The sequence below is a fragment of the Anser brachyrhynchus genome, assembly GCF_964034855.1.
Source record: "Anser brachyrhynchus genome assembly, chromosome: 6".
Lineage (NCBI taxonomy): Eukaryota > Metazoa > Chordata > Aves > Anseriformes > Anatidae > Anser > Anser brachyrhynchus.
In genome coordinates, this window is record NC_137700.1 from 23,039,805 (window position 1) to 23,058,674 (window position 18,870).

General features: G+C 48.2%; 1 protein-coding gene across 2 annotated transcripts in view; it reads right to left on the minus strand.

Moving 5' to 3' along the window:
* PRKG1 (protein kinase cGMP-dependent 1) overlaps nt 1-14,376 on the minus strand; it is a 466,811-nt gene extending 452,435 nt beyond the window's left edge. Inside the window, exons 1-2 of one of the 2 annotated variants that reach the window (XM_080598463.1) lie at nt 13,845-13,954; nt 3,389-3,433 (exon numbers count right to left, since the gene is read on the minus strand). In XM_080598463.1, the coding sequence (XP_080454589.1) occupies nt 3,389-3,405 (17 nt within the window). In that variant the 5' untranslated portion in view covers nt 3,406-3,433; nt 13,845-13,954. Of the gene's footprint in view, nt 1-3,388; nt 3,434-13,844 lie in introns of both variants that reach the window. The other variant, XM_080598462.1, reaches the window with a different exon arrangement.
* Nucleotides 14,377-18,870: the final 4,494 nt, after the last annotated feature.

The following is an 18,870-nucleotide window of genomic DNA, read 5'->3' on the forward strand; positions in this document are numbered from 1 at the left end:
CATGGCTTCCTTAAGAAGGCAAAATACCGTTATTTGGCAAGTCCCTGGAAAATCCCTGGAAAACAAAATGATCTTACAGGTCAGCGTCTTAACAGACAAAACACAGAGTGGGACATAGTCTGTGGACAGCCAGATTACTGCAAAATGGAGTGGATCAGGTCTTAATACGCTGGGATTTCAATTTTTTTTTTTTGGGGGGGGGGGGGGGGGGGGGCAGACCTCGAGGTCTTCTCTACTGATGATCTTCAGCAAGTTTTGAAGCACCAAGAAACACTCTGGATGGCCGGAGGAAAGCAAGCACTCCATGAATATTTTTAGACAGCAAATAGAATTGCACAGATAATTGTTTTGGCTTGACATTGATCCTGGACACCCTTCAGGATATGCGATTCTCCATTTAACTGAGGAAGAAATTAAAGCAATATAATGTATATGGCTGTATGGAAAATAGATCTTATGAAGCCAACTAGAAGGTTTTGTTAAACTGCCTGCAAATTGGGTCGAAAAAGCTTTCACAGCAATGTAACATAATTAAGACAGACGTAAACAGACTTACAAACGCAAACTTGTTGAGCATGTCTTAGCTGCCAGTGGCTTTTATCCCAGCAGAGGGGAGGTTAAAAGCAATGAGCCGCTGTCCAGAAAGCGTGAGAACGGGCAGCTTGTCCAGCAAGCAGCGGCGTCAGGATTTAACAGCAGCACCATGAAGTTAGACGAATCGAGGCTTAAAACACGGAACAAATGTTTAAGGCAGAGCAATTAGGGTAATTCATCTTTCCAACAAGCTGCAAGGGATCACGGTGCTTTCTCAGCCACTAGCAAACTTTTTAACCACACACAGAGGATTTTTTTGTTGTCATTATTATTATTATTTAAGACAGAAATGCACTAGGCAGAACAAAACCTCCAAAAAGGCTAATGGCCCATCTCCTGCAAATCAGGCTAGATGATCACAGCCAGCCTCACTGGCCTTATAACATAACCACTTGTGAAAACTGAAGTAATTTTCATTCATTCTGCTGCCATTCGACATCTTCTGGGCACAGTAAAAGGGTTCAAAAGTGAATATAACTGTAATAGTAGAGCCTCTTTCTATAAATCAGGGTTACGCGCTGAATTTACAAATGCTGTCAGTCCAACATCCTGCAGACTTCTCAGTCCGGAAACCCAGACAGAATACAGATGTACGGACTTTATCAGCTCCGTATTATGCCTCACAATGTGAAAATGATTGCATGACGAGTAAATTCAACACCCACGCAAATAACTGCTGCTTCCAGTTCCTAATGAATCACAGGCCCAGGATGGGGTCAGAAGAATATTCATGGTGGGAAAAGGCAGCTCAAATGGACTGTTTCACATGCTTGCCTGGGCAAAAATGATTGCAGAAACACTGGCTGGGGAGATTAATGACATAATTTAAGCAGACAGCTAACCAGTACGTTCATGTGATTTTTCTCCCCCTATTTTAACATTTTATTTAGACTTTATTTAAAATCTCTTAAAGAGTTGATTTTTATCAGATTTATATTTAGAACCAGGCTGAAGGAGAAGGAGAAAAAACATTTACTCCAAAAGACTCTGATGTTATGCAGTCAACCAACCTAACATTAAAGGTAGAAATCAGTTTTACCGACACCATTGTACAGGAGTAGCGATAGCAGATTATGGGTCAACCCAGTTAATAAGGCACAAGAGCTAATAATGAGCTGCAGAAGAAGGAGCTGGGCAGCAAACACACAAGTGATTCAACATCTCCTGGATACAAATAGTCTCTGCAACAAGCTGATTATATTCACTGGGATAGATTTCACCACACAGACATAGAAGAGATTAATCAGGCACCAAAATTTCTGTAAGACTGTCCTCCAGTTGACCCCAACACCATTTCCACTTCCCTTTCCCATGCATTTTTCTTCTTCTGCCCCCAAGCACATAGTTCTATGGAGCAAGAAGCTGCTCCAGCAGAAATCCTCATTTCATATCCATAATACCCACACCAGCTTGAGCCATCCTTTCCAGCAACACAGAGGAATGAGCTTCTGCCTGGAGCTGCCACAATCAATCCTGCTCCAGAAGACAAAACATCCACTTTGGCGTATATTTTTTTAAAATAATTATTTTAATGCTGTGGAGGGAAGGGACAAATTGCAAAGTTCAGCCCTCTCTGTTCTACCAAGGCTGCTAGGCAGAAAAGCAAGCCTGGCAGAAGATGCAAAACATCAGGGTTTCTGCAAGGGAGACCAATTACCCCGGTCCACGTTTCCAAGAGGCAGTCTGATCCTTCCCAGAACTGGGCATCTGATAATAAAAACTGCAGATCAGAGTAAGGCATGGATAGCCTGACTGCCAAAACCCTACGCTAATGCCCCAGCAATGCATTATGCAATGAAAGGGGACGTACAGATTTCACCCTTTACCTCGAGACAGATTTCTTAATGGAACATGAAAAACATCAGTGTGGGGGGGAAGGAACCTTTTATGCTGCTTTGATATTATTTTTTTAGTATTTAGTAGTCCTTTTCTGAAGGACTGAAGTCAGACACAATGCCACCAAGAAGATGGATGGTGTACCATCTACCCGGGCATTCACACACCTTGTGCATTGAAGAAGCAACTCCTTATTGCACCAGGGAGCAAGCTGTGGCAGAGCTCGACTTTATCTTGCCAAAAGCCTTTAAATATTGATAATAAAAAAGAGAGAGATGCACACAGTCCTCAGCCGAGCACAAGGCATTTACAGCCAGCCAGGCACCAACGTGTACTCTGCATCTCATCTCTGCAGAGCCCAAAGAGCAAGCTGGAGGCTTGCTTCTGGGCTCGTATGCGAATAGAGGTAGCCTCACAGCTTTTAAGCGGGTGCCCAAAAACAAGGAGAACAGAACAACAAAAAGGTGTGATGATGAATTTTAAGTTACCCTGCGATCCTACTCTATACTGTCACCAGGAGAAGCTGGCAAAGGAAATGTAAAAAAAAGAAACAAAACAGTGCAAAAATAGCTCCCGTGGCCTTGAAGAACTCTCCATTTTGGAGCAGTGTCCATAAACTGGCCGAGCACGAGGCTTGGATCAGACACCTTAGGTCTTCCTTCCTGACCCTGCCATCTACCAATGCGCCCATCATGAGCAAGTGATTCACCTTCGCATCTGCACAATGGGTGCAAAGAGACTCACTTCCAAAGGAAAACACCTTCAAACCTACAGTTAAAAATATCCTGTAGCACCTGTGGTGTTTTTCTATAAGGGACTACAAAAATTTTTCCTATAAAAGCTGATCTTGGGATTTTTTCCTCACTGAGGCCAAAATGCTGCCAAAATCTGCCAAAGCTCTCAGAAAGACTTTGTGAAAAGGGCAAACCTAAACCTCACCATGTCCCCGGCCACATACCAGCCTCCAGCTTGCATCCTGTGTCACGTTCCCAGCTCTTCATACCTGCAAGTAAAATGGAAGATTTCATCTGAAATAGAAACTGTGTCTTGCTGCGCTGCGTCAACAAATAGCCTTCATTAGCCCTTATAATCTGCACCTCACCCTTTCAACTCCGTTGCTGATACTTTTTTTTTTTTAATAATACTTCCCCACTTCCTAAGAGGAACAAGTCTTCCACCAGTCACTGCCCCATGCAAATACCATTACTGATGCTGCTTTCCCTTCATATGAGCTCTGCGGCTCTGTCTGCTCCCCATCATGCTGGTGGCTCCTTTTGGTGGATCTGGAGCCCCACCACAACCTGGTAGTGGTTTGGTCCCATGGGAAAACCTGTGGCCACATTTGGGATTGATTTTGAGCCCCAGAGTGGAGATCTAAATGTTTTTCAACCCTTAGATGCCAAGGAAATGAGCAACATATGTATTTGGGAGTAACTGCACAAAAACAACCAATGCAGAGTAGTTTTGCTGTCCAGTCTATAGTACAATAAAAACAACTCTATTCTCAATGCATTCCTTTTTTTTTTTTTTTCCTCTTTTGCATAACCCATGCATGGCAGTGCTATATCTGCCAATGCGAGCTAAACATTTCTCAGGGCTAGGAATAACACATATATGCATTTAAGTAAAATAAAAGCCTCACATAGAAAGCTATGAACTCAAAAGAACAAATATGCCTTTTTTTTTTCTCTGACCCGGTGGTTTTTCTTCAAAAGGCTCTTGCAGGTACCTGAGTTTTCATTGTTTGCAAAGATAACTTGAATGGTCTGAAAGCAGAAGCAGCAAAAAGGAATCTGAAACTGTGGCTACTTTTGCAGGCAATTTCTCCAGGACATCTTCCATCCTGCTGCTCAGCGCAGTGGAAACATTCACATAAATCATATCTGGTTAAGCACACATAATGTACCTCAGAGTCATAAAGCATGTTTTCTTCCCCACTTTCACTGAGCCTGATTATTCATTGTTTCTTCTTTTCTACACCAAAACGAATTCTGGTTTGCTGCTGTCTGCTGTGCTCAGGCTTTGTGTCTCTTCAGGTGCCCGAGGTTTGCCCCTTGTCTCCCATGGGACAAAACATTCGTTGCCACTGATTCCGACATTGAACGTCAAAATACTAAATCTGTTTTGCAGCCTTAAAACCAACCAACAAAACCCCTTTTCCACCACATTGCCTCAATTGCACAGGAAATACACAGCCTGTGTGGAGAACCACCCCCCCCTCCCCGTGCTGGAAAAATTAATTTCGTAACACAAGAGCCACGCACGTTGGGTAAGGTGTCGAATAGGCAGGCAAGTCAAACTCAGCAGAAAGCTGGTGGTTCCTGCTGGCCTTTCTTGGGAGCTCCAGTACAGAGCTGGGAATAAAATCCCTCAGCTGTAGGCTATGGTAGGTGGGATGAAATGTCATGTTGCAGGGAAGCACTGTCCTGCTGTGAGCACAGCTGCAGCTCCTTGCTGGTAGGTGAATGCCATGAATGCATTTCCACCAGATAAATATTAAGACCCAGGTGAGACACTTGAAACCGGAGACTGTAATCTTGAGCAGATAAATATCCCATTATCCTCTTCTAAACAGTGTTATTTCCATTCTATCAGTGATCAAATCAGCAAACAAACCAATGCACATCAGTAAAGTAAAGCTCTCATGCCATTACTGAGCTCCATGTTCTGGTCTTGAAAGGAACTAGAGCTGGGACCTGTGCTAGAAAACTGCCTGTGCCTACAAGATGCGCTTCTCTAGCTAAACCTTGCCTGTTACACGGGAATAGAAGTCTATTGTTTGTTTTTTTGCTTGTTTGTTTTTTTAAAGTACAAGGTTTTTTCTTGGCCTGCCAAGGTATTTGAGGAATAGGAAAATATTCTCTTTTAATGGAAAAATTAAAAATCGTCTTTGAGTAATCATAGACTGACTGCTACTTTCTTAACAAAAGACAACAGGAAAAGGGGGGGTTGTCTGCCAGAATAAAATACTCTGTCATTTGATTGTTTCCCAGCTTCCCCTGGATTTCACTTGAATCAGCAGAGCAAGGCTCTCGAGAGCCAAAAAGGAGACCGATTTCAGCTCTGATCCATGGAGCTAGTTCATTACTTTTCTGACCAGAGACCGAAGGACTGCCAGCACACAGCAGCCACAGAACACCGGCGTAAGGCATACCGAGCTCAGCACGTGCAGCTGTCTCACTCACCTCAGTCCCAGTTCGGTTTCTCTTACTGCAAGGGCCTCCAAACAAAAAGGGAGCTGGCACCTGTGGGTGAAGGAGCGCATCGCTCCCATTGCCAAGGGACTGATGGGCAGCAGGAAGCCACAAGGGCAACAAGCATCATCGACGCCCATGGCATCGGTGACATGGTGCATCCAGTCTGCATGCTAGCTGAAGGCATTCTGATGATGAATTAGATTTTAAAGGCTTTTGTAGCCTGTGGAGATGCCACTTCTTGCTGCCCTCCAGTGCTCACTAAAAATAAGCAGTGGCACATAAATACTGTGCTGCATGCACCCTCTCGGTCCTTCTCTATGGCATTGGTGGAGCTGCCCTTGATTTAAACACCTAGTGACCATCCCATTGCTCTTCAGGGACCACCTCCATGTGAGCAGAACAGAAAAGGATTTGCAGAAAGAAGGGGGCAAATCGCTGCGTGGGGAGGCAGCAGGAAATGGGCCAGGGCTGTGCAGAAAGGGATTTCCACGCTGTTTTCTTCCCCCACCACAGGGACATCACGAGCAGAAAGGAGGCATTCGCAGGCTTCATCTCTGAAGGGCAAGACATGGCTTTAATGTAATGCAAGAAAACAAAACACCTTAAATCTTAAAATCCTCACTCTAATCCTCAATGCCATGCTCAGTGCCTTGAGCATGTGCTGCATTCATCTTCCAGGAGCTATGCCATATTATTTATCTGTGGCTTTCTTCCTCCAGTCATCTTCTCAGTCACCACTGCCCTCCAGTGATAAGTGCTGGGAGATGAAAAGCAAAAAAGCCTTGGCGTACCCTTGGAGACACAGCCTTGTTGCTGCCAACACTTCCCTGTGTGTCTGCCAGAATAAAGCAGCTTCCCAGCTATTTTACCAAAAATCCTCCCCGCCATGCCACAGCCTGCGCTGCATCCCGGTTGTGACTGCAGCAACAACCCCCACCCAGCTGGGATCTGCTTCCCACAGAACTGAAAAAAATAAAAAATAAGAAGGGGGTGTTTTACACCCCAGCCATAAAGGGATTGCATCTGTGGGAGTATGCTCAACACTTCGGGGCCATGGGACAAAGCTCCCCTCTAATGGCTGCAGAGCTGCTTTGGAAAACAGAGTTAGCCACCCTGCTTGCTCCTTCATGGCTTTTCTTGGCGCCACCTTTCCAAATTGCACCAGATGTAAGCCTTCTGCACCTCATGCTCACCGTATTCCCACAATATTCCCCCCAGCAAACAGATTTATTTTCTTCTGGATTCCAGAAGTGCCTGTGCTAGTGATCAGTACGCCTCAAAAACACCAGCGTGCATTTCTACAACTGCCCCAAAGCACCTCCCGAAGCTGTGGACTTCAGCAAGAGGGGAGATGTGACATATTTACTCCTTCTGGCTTTTTTTTTGATAGGCAAATTCTTTGGTAATCCACAAACTCCCCTTCTGGCCTTACTCAAAGCAGCACAAAATCTCTCTCTCTGCACCACAGTCACCTCCAAAACTCCTTCAAAGTACTACAAATATCCCAGTTGGAAAACACCCTTCAGGATGTCTTTTTTCAAGTTTCTTAAATTTTACCTTCCAGCTACACCCACTGAATCCAGCTACTGAAGTTGCATTTTGGCTTACAGCTACAAAGACATCAACCACACACGCAAACTTCAGCATACACGTGAAGTCATTTAGAGGGTTTGGCTGTATTTCCTTGGGATCTCAGCACATTACCTGCTCAAGAAATTATCTCCAGTTACAATTCCCAATTTCATATACTGCGGGATATATAATACAGAGCAGGGATGAGCAAATACTCATCTGGGGGCACTTCTCTGCGTGTGAAACATTAAGGAGTTCGAAGAAATTATACAGTGACAATATTACAGGCAGACACATAAATAGAAGGTAGAATTACAAGCTTCAGAACCAGATCCCTTATTACAAACAATTGCAAAGCAGATTTTACATTGCAAAACAGAAATTATACATTTATTGGCCATTTAAAATACCAGCAGTGATTTTATCTTGGAGAATTTTATAGGAATTTCCAACAAAGAGCAAAATGCAAAGGAAAATAACTCAAAATTGCCATCGGGTTGCGCTTGCTAGAATCAGTCACAGCCTTGTACTCCATTACCACAAACTGTATGCCAAAAAACATACGATAAAGCTTACTTACATCTTCAGCTTCTACTTTGCCACCATCTCTAACCCAAATTGTACATCACTGCATGTCAAGAATGCTTTGCTTTTGTGTTCACCTGCTGCTCTACCAGTATGTGCGACCAGTAACACACCTCTGATAAAGCTCACCATATATTACCCTGTAACATATCATTTACTGTTCTGATATTTAAAGCAACTGACGAGTTATACCTACTCCATTACACTGGAAGCAAATACATCAGAATGCATTGCAAAAAGCCCCCCAAATATGATTTTTACCATGCAGCTAGGCTCAACAGGAAAGAAGCCATGGATTCAAATGGACATTTTTATTTAGCACTGCTCTATCTAAATCAGTTTGTTTGCGCTATGGTGAAACGTTTTCCCTGGACACCACTTTTTGGTGATTTATTCACCCCTCTTCCTGGAAAGAGAGGAAGCCAATCCATAACTAAGGCAATCACTTATTGACCAGTGATCAGGACTGAAGCTGGAGGAGGTCACGGTGCTACAACAGCCCCAGCCCTGCTGGAGAGGTCCTGCAGGCTGCCCCTGGAGGCTGTGCCCAGGTATTCCCCAGCCTCCCTTGCGCAATTCTGTACAAAGCCTGGGCTTTGCCCAACACATGAATTTGGCCCAGAATGTAATCATTGCTGCTTGCAAGTCCCAGTGGGCAGGCTTGTAGTGCCCCAGCTCCTGCTACACCATGCGCGGTCCTGAGCTCAGCCCCCTTCCTCCAGCTATTTCAGCATCTCCTCCACACGCACGCGCTTCCTTTGCGACTACAGGGTTGTATTACTAATGCGACAAATATGCTCAAGGAATATCCATGAGCAAAATGTAGGGAAAAAAAAAAAGACAAGGCCGAAGCAGTCCTCATCCTTTCCAGCCGGGAGGTCATGGCACAGGGGAGAGCTCTCAAAGAAGCCCCTTGCCAAGCTCTGCTAGATATTTTCCAGGAACTGCATCAGCTCCGCAGGCAACTGAGTGCACATCTCAGGAAGGCTTTTTTCCCAAGCTTCTCATTAGTAGAAGCTGCAAAGAGGGACACGCAGTGTTATTTTAGTACTTTTCAATCTCATTTCACTTTGATGCACTTCGCTGCCTGGGGGATTTTTGCTGGAGAATTACCTTCCCCATAATGTGGCATAAAGTTCTGACAAAAACTGACACTTGCTGCGACTAAAAAGGAGCCAAATAAAGAGCTACTGTGGCCAAGTAGTTTATGGTACCACCTGTGCCCACATCTAGGCGCTGCTTTGAGGAAGGTAAATGAGACACGGGGCCCTTTTCCCCTCCACACTTTTGGGGTCCCCTGAAGCCACCGTGCAGAAGCGACGTTCCACGTTTGCTAGAGCCCTTTTCCCTTCCATATCTTTAAAATGAGCTCACATCAGAGATCTGAGAGAGAAGCAGTTTGCCCTAACCTTGCCTGGGAGCACAGCTATGGTTTTAAAGCTCACGTGCAACGACATTTTGGGGGATTCGTAACCAAATCAGGAACACGCTCCATAGGGGAAGGTGTGCAGACGGTTACCCCTCAGCTGCAGGGAAATCTGCCCGAGTGCAGCTTGGTCCCCGGGGAGGCACCGACAGCCTGTGGCCGGAGGCAAGTAAAAATAGGCAGAGGGAAGAATGCATTGCTAGGGGGCTGCCGGGAGCAGCCCTGCGTCAGCAGGGGACGGGCAGTCGCAGCCCCCCTGCCCCTCCGGGCCGCATCCTGCCTGCAGGAACGTGCGGCAGCCTCCGGCGAGGGTGCTAGGACCTGGCGTTGAGGCACTGTGAGCTTTCTTCGACCCAGCTCATGGCACCGAGGGAACATCCTGAAGTACACCCTAGTTAGAACACCCTGCTAGTTTTGCAGGGGAAAGGAGGCGCAGCCCAGTCCAGCCGCTTCTCCCATTAAAAATTAAATGGAGGGAAATGGTTTCGATCGATTAGCCACAAACGATTGTTTCTCTTTCCCTCTCTGAAATCTTTCTGCTTCTCCCACCAACCTCAGGCACCTCAGGGACCCGAGGACCTGTGCCACACCTCACTTCACGGCACCTGATAACCTGCTCATCTCTGGACCCCCCTGCACATCTCACCGCTTTGTGCGCAGACTGAGCTGCTCCACTCAGACTACCGGAGAGAAGGCTGGTCAAAAAACAGGCTCTGACTCAAGGAGCTCCCTTTGCAGTGTTTTCTGGCTGTTTGCAAATTAAATAACCCTCAGTCAAACTTTCCTCCTTCGTATTTTCCTCGCTTCGGGTCAGCGATGCACTAAGGACGCTGAAAGCAACAGGAGCACCTGGACCGTTAATTCTTACTATATACACACTGATATCATTGAATCTAATGAAATTATTTCAGGTTAATCAGATTAATCTAATAAAATCCTTTCCTGTCAACCACCCAGGGCTGAAATACCCGAAGAACACGCTGCCACAGCACACTCTGGATGAGAGCTGATCGGTGATGGATAAATGAGGGAAAAAGAGGCATTTCTTAGGGTGGTTTAAAGGTTAAGCACATGTGTGGGCTCCTCACCTCTGCTGGGGTGCTGCTGCACAGGTAACGGGGGATTTTTCCCCCTGCCTCCCCATTTTAAGGTCTGGGCCAGCCTGAGAGATGTCAGCGGGTTTAGGAGATCGAGGTGGATTTGTACACGCGAACATGATCTCCCCACCAGAGGGGAAAGAAGGGCATTAATAATTAACGTCAAAAGCACTGCTGTCCCTGACACCCCACCCTGCCTCTGAATTTTGGATTTTTGGAGACATTGCTCCACAGAAGTAGCAAACCCTGCCTGTTAAACCCAGAGCTGCCCACCTATTCCTGATATTGGATGAGCTGCGGATCCCAGACCGTTCTTCCCCACCCTCGGGCACCTCCGTAACACAGCTGGTCCGTGTTTTTGCCAGCTGCAGCACACTCCCCCTGCACGCCCCGAGGGACACAGCTCCAGTCGCATTGTCTTTCAGGCGGGGGCTGAGGCAGGATCAATGTCTCCTTGGCGGACGATGAGATCACGTCTAAATTAACCGAACCTGACTTTACCAGCCATGCGATGGGCTGATCCCGCCACAGCCACCACCAAACCCGGGGTGGTGGCAGCTGGGTGCCATACAGAAGCACCTGCTCTAACCCTCCATCCGAGGGGTAAAGCCCTTAATGCTGGGGTCGAGCATCACGGGTAAACACACGCTCGCAGCAGTGCATTCCCCAGCGCCTCAGAAGAGGCAGAGGGGGGTGAAAATGAAAAGTTCCTGCTGGGATCCCATCCCGAAAAGACCTCAGCAGGGCGAGAGCTGCTTGGCTGACCACAACAGGCCCCAGCACCTTGCGTGAAACGTTGGCCCCCACTGCCATCTTGTGGCAAACGCCTCCCAAAACCAGCTACGACAAGGGGGAACCCGTCAAAAAGTTGAGGGTGAAGTTCGCTGGCATGGCGAGCATGGCCAGGTGAGTGTTGGGAACAGGGTGGGGAAATGGATCCCATCCCTAAAGCAATGCTGGCCCTGAACCTGCTGCACTGGGTGCGGACCAGTGTGGAAGAACAGACAGACAGGACTGTCCAGATGGGTACATCTCACACGGCCACGGCCTCCTTTTGGTTGTGGCTCTGACACACCCACCCGTACCTGCACACAGAGATTTGTTTGCTGCTTCAAGACAACAGCTTCCGAAGCAGTACAGCATTGTGTTGGTATGAATACGGCTTGTTGACTCCAACAGGCAGGATTAAGCTGGAATTAGATATCGCACCTCTGAATTTGAGAATGCATTTCAAGTCATCCTCTCAGTAAATTCCACAAAAGACAGGGATTATGGCTCATGTTGATCACTTGTGCAGCACGAAACATCTTCAGATGCTGAAAAATGCAGATGAGAACCCCTTGGGGTTTGAAAAGCACCTTGCTGCAGGAATCAGAGGGCTTTGAACATCCCCACACACCTATCTGGATATTCGACCTAGCCAATCACCTCAGGTACACCTCATCATTTACCTTTTGCATCGTTTATCATTTACAGTGCCTTTCACTGTGGCAAAGACTTTGCTTAGCAACTCGGCACCACTTCTCAGGAAGCACTTTCTGAGGCATTAGCGAAGTGCCTGGGTCGCTGCACCAGCTCGTCCTGCTGTGGCCAGCTGCTGCCGCACCAGGAAAAACAACGGCACATTGACCCTCCTCAGGCTTCTGCACGCATCTACCAGGTGCAGCATCAGCTACCATCAAGGTCTGGCACAACACAAAACACTTAGCGTGCTTAGGTACACAGGAATAGTAATAATAATAAATATAACTGAACAAATATACATTAGTAAATCATTCACATGTATGTCTCTCCCCTCACCACGCATCTCTTCAAGCAGTAGTAACACATCAAGAAAACTACAGGGAAAAAGTATATTCCAAAAAACATACACGATCAGCACTTTATATGGTTGCAGTGTCCCAAATATTTTGATAAACTCTGGTTTACATCGGAATAGCTCCGTATGCGTGATCATCCACACGGAAGCACTTTCCTTTCTTCCATTACAATCCATACGATTGCGTTCTTGGGAGGAACAACGGCATAAAAACATACTTACAGACAAAATCTATCTTTCAGTACCTTTCTATTTTCGCAGCCCTTTCTTCAGATCTTTGCAAGTCTTTCTGACTTTGGCCCTGCTACACGTTACAGATGGATTATGAGGCACACAGCGTATTGCCAGATAGGGACAGACTCGATTTTCTGCTTCCAGTTGGGATTTCACTACTTCTAGGAGTTTCTAGCATCCAGTTTTCAACTTCTTGGAAGTTTTAAACATCAGTGTATATTACATACAATCTAGCCATAAATAGAAACAATTACACCACAGATCGATGTTTATTTATGTTCAGAGATTAAAAAGCATTTCAAGGCTGATCCCAGGCCCGGATGAAGAGGTTTCTGTGGACACTGGTTAGAAATCAACGCGCAGGAGAAAGGAGACGGGTCTAAATATTGGATCAGGGGATGATGCTATGGAAGGTGTCTCTGGGTTTTAGAAGAGAGGCGCATCGCACACTTCTCGAACCTCTCACGGACCTTGCGGGATGAGCAGTTAGACAGCATTACCAGCTGCTGCGGCTAAAACACAGGCTTGAGACTCTTAGGAGGGCAAGTTCCCCCCCTACCTACATTAGCCAAAATACCATCAGCAGTTTTTAAGTCAGAGAGACCCACAGAGCCATTAAAGAGCCCTGGCACCAGGCCGGCCCATTTATTCTTCAGGTCAGCATCAGGAACTGGAAAGCACCGTTGTTCCCTTGGCAGGGCTGGACTGCAGCACTGCCCCGTGCCCACGACGGCCTTGCAGCCCCCTGGAAAAGGGTCGATGGAGGGGGGGACGGTGCCCGCACTGACACTGAGCCCACTGGCGGGTATCAGCCTGGGGGGAGAGGTGCAGGAGGACCGGGTGGGTTGGGGTGCGATGGGGCTCAGGGGTACAGGGTGCAGCAGCACGTCATGGTAATGAGACGGGGAGGAATTGAGTGGACCTTAAATAAAAACCAGGAGCACCCCCAAACCAGCCAGGTTACTGAGCACGATGCTGGGGTGTGGGAGCAGCACGGGGATGTGTGCTGTCAGCACAGCGCTGCAGGCACATGGGGGGCTTAGAATGTGCCGGGGGGTCCCCACCTGCTTTCTCCAGTGGCTCTGGGTGACGGGGAGGAGACGGGGACCTCGGGGAGGTCGTGGGGAGCTGAGGGAGCCCAGAGGGTGGGGGCAGAGACTGAAGCACGCGTGCGGCATTCACGGCCCCTGGGAAGGCTGCGGGTCGGGACTTTGGAAAAGCACTGGCAAAGTAAAGGGAAAGAGAGGGTTTCTGCTCCGCCTTGGGCAGGGGGCACGAAGGGATGCGCTGACCCAGGGAGGGGGGAACAGACAGGCTGAGCGCGTGGTTAGGGAAAAGAAAAAAGGAAAAAAGAAAGAAAAGAAAAAAAAAAAGAAAAGCCAGAAGTGCCCCTCGTGTATGTCTAAAGAAGAGTCGGTCTCGTTAAGGCAACCGCGGCCCCGGCCCCTTCATCCCCCCAGCACCCCCGGCGCCCCCGCGCCCACCTCTCGGCCTTGGTGAACTTGCGGAACGCCTGGCGGAGGTCGTGGAAGGAGCGGTAGGTCTGCGGCTCGGCCGAGATGCCCTGCGCCCGGGTGGTGCGGGGCCCGATGTGCGGGCTGGGCGCGGGCAGCACCGACTGGCACTTGTGCAGCCGCCGGCGCAGCTCCTGGATCTCGTCGTCCTTCTCGCCCAGCCGCCGCTCCAGCTCCCTGATGCGCTCCTCCTTGAGCAGCAGCAGCGCGGCGAAGTCCCCCTCCAGCTCGCTCATCCTGGGCAGCGCCGCTGCCCCGCGCTAGCGCCGGGCCGCTCGCATGGAGCCGCCGAGCGGGGAAAGTGAGGGGGCGAAGGGAAAAAAAAAAAAAAAAAAAAAAGAAAAAAAAAAAAGAAAAAAAGCCAGGGAAAGGGGAAAGAGCTTCCGTGCTGCTCCGCGAGGCTGGGAGCCTGGAAATAGCAACAATTACCATGTGATCGGAGGGTGACGCAGCTCCTTGTAACTGGAGCCGAAGACTTGGGACTCGAACGAGAGCACTTCATAAATATTGAATCGCCGCCCGCTAATGAGCCACGTGGAGCCGCCCCGGCCCCGCCCGGCCCCCGCCTCCTCGGCACCCCCTCGCGTCCCTCCCGGGCACTCGGCATCCGCCCCCTGGTCCTCCCCATCCCACCCCCCGGGTCCCCCCGCATCCCACCGCCGGCCCCTCCTGCTCACCCCACCCCCTCGGGTACCCCTATCACTTCCCCGACTCACCCCACGCCGCTCCCCTCAGCCCCTCCAGTCCCCCCCCACTGCCCCAAGCCCCCTCAGGCACCTGTGTCCCCCCCCGCCAGGCACCCCGCATCCCCCCCAGCCCCCCAGGGGCACCCAGACACCCCCCACCCTCCCCCCCCGGCCGGGTGCCCCCTGTCCCAGCACTCGCAGCCCCCGCGCCGGGGGGAGCAGGGCCCCGGCAGCACCCCGGCCCTGTGCGAGCAGCCTGGGCGCTCGCCAGCAGCCTCCGGGGAGGCCGGAATTCGCCCTTCCTGGACTTATTTGGAAGAGCCCATCGGGGACATGAATGTTTTAACGCCGGCTGGCAAAGGGCACCAGCGGCTCCTGCGTCGCGTTGCCCTCCCAGTGCAGAGGGAAGGCAGGAGCCGCTCGCTCCTTCCCTCCCCGGGGGTCCCAGCCCAAGCCGGGCAATGGGGCAAACGCGGCCCCCGGCTTTGCCGTGGCCCCTGCAAAGCATCTGAGCCGGGCACGGAGGACGGGGTTGTATCAGAAAAGTCTTAGATGCGCGGGGAAAGCAATTAGCGGCCTCTCTTTTAATGAGGTGGAGGCAGTGGGATGTTTTCCCGCACTTGGGCCCGTCCCCGCAGCCTCTCGCACGCGGCTGTTGCCCCCCAGAGGCAGAGCTGCTCCCAGGTCCCGTCCGCATCCCAGCAGCATCCCTGGGACGGGCAGGGCTGGGGGGGGTGGAAATTATAAAAAATAAACTGCATGTGGCTTTATTGGAAGGCAAAGAGCGCCATCTCGTGTAGGAAACCACCGCGCAACGCAGGGCAGAGATTTGCAGACGGACGGACCCTCCACTTGCTGCTCCAGAAGGGAAGGGGTGCCAGAAGGGCAGGGGGAGTCCGCACACGATCGCCGCCCCCCAAACATTTCCCTGTTAAAATCTCGTTCCCTAAAAAAATACCTTCATTTAGGGAAACAGGAGCGCTGTTCCTGCGCTCCTCAAAGGCTTGGCAAAAGCATTTTCTGGCAAGTAACTAGGGAAAGAATCCAGAAAGCGCATACTTTCCCCAAAACACACAGTAATTAGGCAGTCAGATCTCACCACTCAACCAGTGCTTTTCAGGGTTGTTTTTAATGCACTGTTCGTTATTCGCATTCAAGGACCGCCTACAAGCCTTGGTCTCCACGCAGAAACAGGAACCTGGATAAATGCTGAAACAACCACAACGTAGAGACGATAACCAAGCAAAGATACCCAATGATAAAAACGATACCCAAAGATAACCAGTGATAACCAAGCAAAGCACTGGTGCTTCATACCACAGCTGTCTACAGTCCTAAGACTTTCGGTTAGAGGTGGAAGTAGATATGTAGAGACCTTCACCAACGAAGACCACTCCCAAGAGCAATCTTGCATTTCTGCCCTACAGCAACCCTAATGCATCAGAAGAACTTTCCCAAAGAGGTTTTTAAAAACCAACCAAACGCTCTGGTTTTTACTGGAAATCGTGCAATTCTTTTTCAAACCCAGTAACAGCACTTTGAGGTTTAAGCTATTTTGCAGCCCTGGGGACCAGCAGGGCAAAGAGAAAATGTCAAGAATGCCATAAATTAAGTGCAATTAGAAATTTACTGTGGATTAGGAGAATCTTGTCACCACCACCCCACTCTGACAGGCTCTCTGGTCTTCACCTCTACGTTACCAGACCCAAATACAGACATTGCTTATGACCGTGTCTCCTTATAGAGTGTTGTTTAGATGGAAGAAACCCTCTGGAGCAGAGGGTAGGACAGAAAAAGCAGGTCCCAGACTGCCTTCTCACCCACGCGATCTCGGTTTCAAACGTTCGAACGGCGCAGCATGTGATCAGTATTAATATCCCACCCGGATTTGGATGCTTTGTCCGTGGCCCTGCGCCTGAGCAGCAGCTGGAACTGAAGCGCTGAGCATGGCCAGACACCTAAATCAGCTTTGGCCCTCCCAACTCTTCCCAGCATCGCTGCTTCTGCTACGCAATGCCATGGAAGAGGGTTTACAGAAAGTAGGCATGTAAAATACGCCAGGTATTGAACCAGGAAGGAGCAGCGCCTTCATTTTTCATTCAAACCCCTTCTAACAAAGGGAGATTGCTTTGCAAGAGTGAAGCACGCAGACATTACTCAGACTGCGGCTGTAATTTCCCCACTGCAGGCTGTGCCAGTAACCCCTTAGTGCAACTTTAACAGGGTATCAGAGGTGACGTGGGATTTTATAAGATCAATAGCCTGGCTTTTATTTCACATCCTCCACCCCCTGCACTGCCTCCACTATTTCTCTGGTAAATTCACTTTTGCTAGCAACGAGCCCTGCAGCAACGTGCACTGGAGCATTTCCCCCATGCAAAAATAAAATACATATAACAAATAGAAATTGGTGTTTATGATCTTTTTAAACACGTATTACCCCTCCCTCCACCCTTAACATCAGCTAAACCTTTGCAGCAGCTTCCTAAGGGATGCAACTGTCCAGATGACATGAGGTATGTCCTCCAGACACATAGAGCAACTTATGTTTATAGAGAGAAAGCATATATAAAGAAAGGAGTTAGAGGATCCAAAGTTCTTGTTTTAGAGGGCAGCAGCTATTTCTTTGCCCTGCTTTGCTCACTCAGCCCTGCTCTCCCCTCATCTTCCAGCCTTATTTTGTAAACCAGCTCCTGGAAACAGGTGCTGTGCCAAAAGCTGGGTGGTACCAAATCAAGAGCTAATTGAGTTCGGATGCAGCCCAGAGACTGCCTGCCTTCATCTGGGTTTTTCTTCATAACCATTTCCTTATCACATACAAGACAACTTGTTATGGGAGGGTGTTTTAAGGTTACAAGAAGGAGGGATTAATTTTTTCCTGTTTCAGTCTCTGGTATTTCTGTTGCTGCCCGGAGAACAAAGACCAAATGTGGTTTTCATCCCTTGTTTTCTGGGTAATCTAATAAATTGTGTCACCTCCCCAGTGTCTAATTTACTACAAGCTGCGAGGCTTCTTCACCATGCAGTAACTCCTCAAATGGGAAGCCATAAGCATCCAAACAGCTTCCTTCGCACGGAGAAATGCAAAAAATATGGTTCTATTAAAAAGCTGTCTTCCCCGAATTCCCCAGCAGTTGATGCTGCTACTTCTCACAGCCCATCTTGCTGCCCGACACCTTCCAAAGCGCCGTGGTGTTTGCTTTGTACACCACCCAGCTGCCCAAGGACACGAGTGGCTCCCATGAAGCCTCCAGTGATGCCACCCAAACATTTCCACAGGGCTGGATTGATTTTTCCTCCCCTGCTAAAGCCAACCCCTAAAAATGTACAGAAAAATGATGTTGCAGGCACAGAAGCAGCCACAGGCTAGAGGAAGCTATTCATTTCTTCAGCATCCAAGATCTAGGCTCTAAGGTTTCATTAGCTCATGGAGTTACAGGGTTGTCCCACTTCATTAAACATTTTTCCTGCCATGATAAGCTGGAAACATTTCCTTGTATTCCACTCCTGCTTTTTGGTAGGTTTTCTCACTGTTGTTTATGGCTCCATGGGTTTAATTTCTTCTTGTATGAACATTAACTAAAGCACCCATCAGAATGTGATGAGCAGGATGTCATTTTCCATAATGTTAGGACAAATAGGAAGCCAAAAACATTTATTCAGATGCCTCGGCATGACCATTTCTGCTACACGTTTGTATCACCAAGCTCTTGCTGTGCTTGCTCGACAGCATCACAGAGATGAACAGAAAAAAATGCCCAGCAGCAGCAAAGAGCACTTCTCTTTTTAATATTGAGAAGGTAAAACAAAATAAAAATTAAACCACACAAGCAAGACTTGTTGGGGCTACAGAAATCTATCATTCAAATTTAGACACGTTGAACTCTTACACCCGAATTTCTGCTGTTTGTCTGGTACTATCCAGATGAGTTTCCCTCCCTACAATTGCGGCTGTGTCACCACTCCTGTGCTGCACACTAGCTTTTGCAAAATTTTGGATATGCAGAAGAATGAAGAGCTTTGTTGTAACTGAATTTTAAAAATATATATATATATATTTTTAAACCACTTCCTGGTAGATTTCTCCCTTTGTTTTTTTAAACAGAAGATTGCCATATAAGTTCTTTTATCTTTAATCATTTGATCTTACTACAAATTTAGGCACAAGCTTTTCTGAGCTCACCACCTTTTTCTACAAAGACTTTTTAAAGAGCATAACAATAAAAAAGAATAATTATAAATTGTATAATAAAAATCCCTTCGCCTTTCAAGGAAACATCCTCCAGAGCATTTCAGCTCTTCTGCAAACC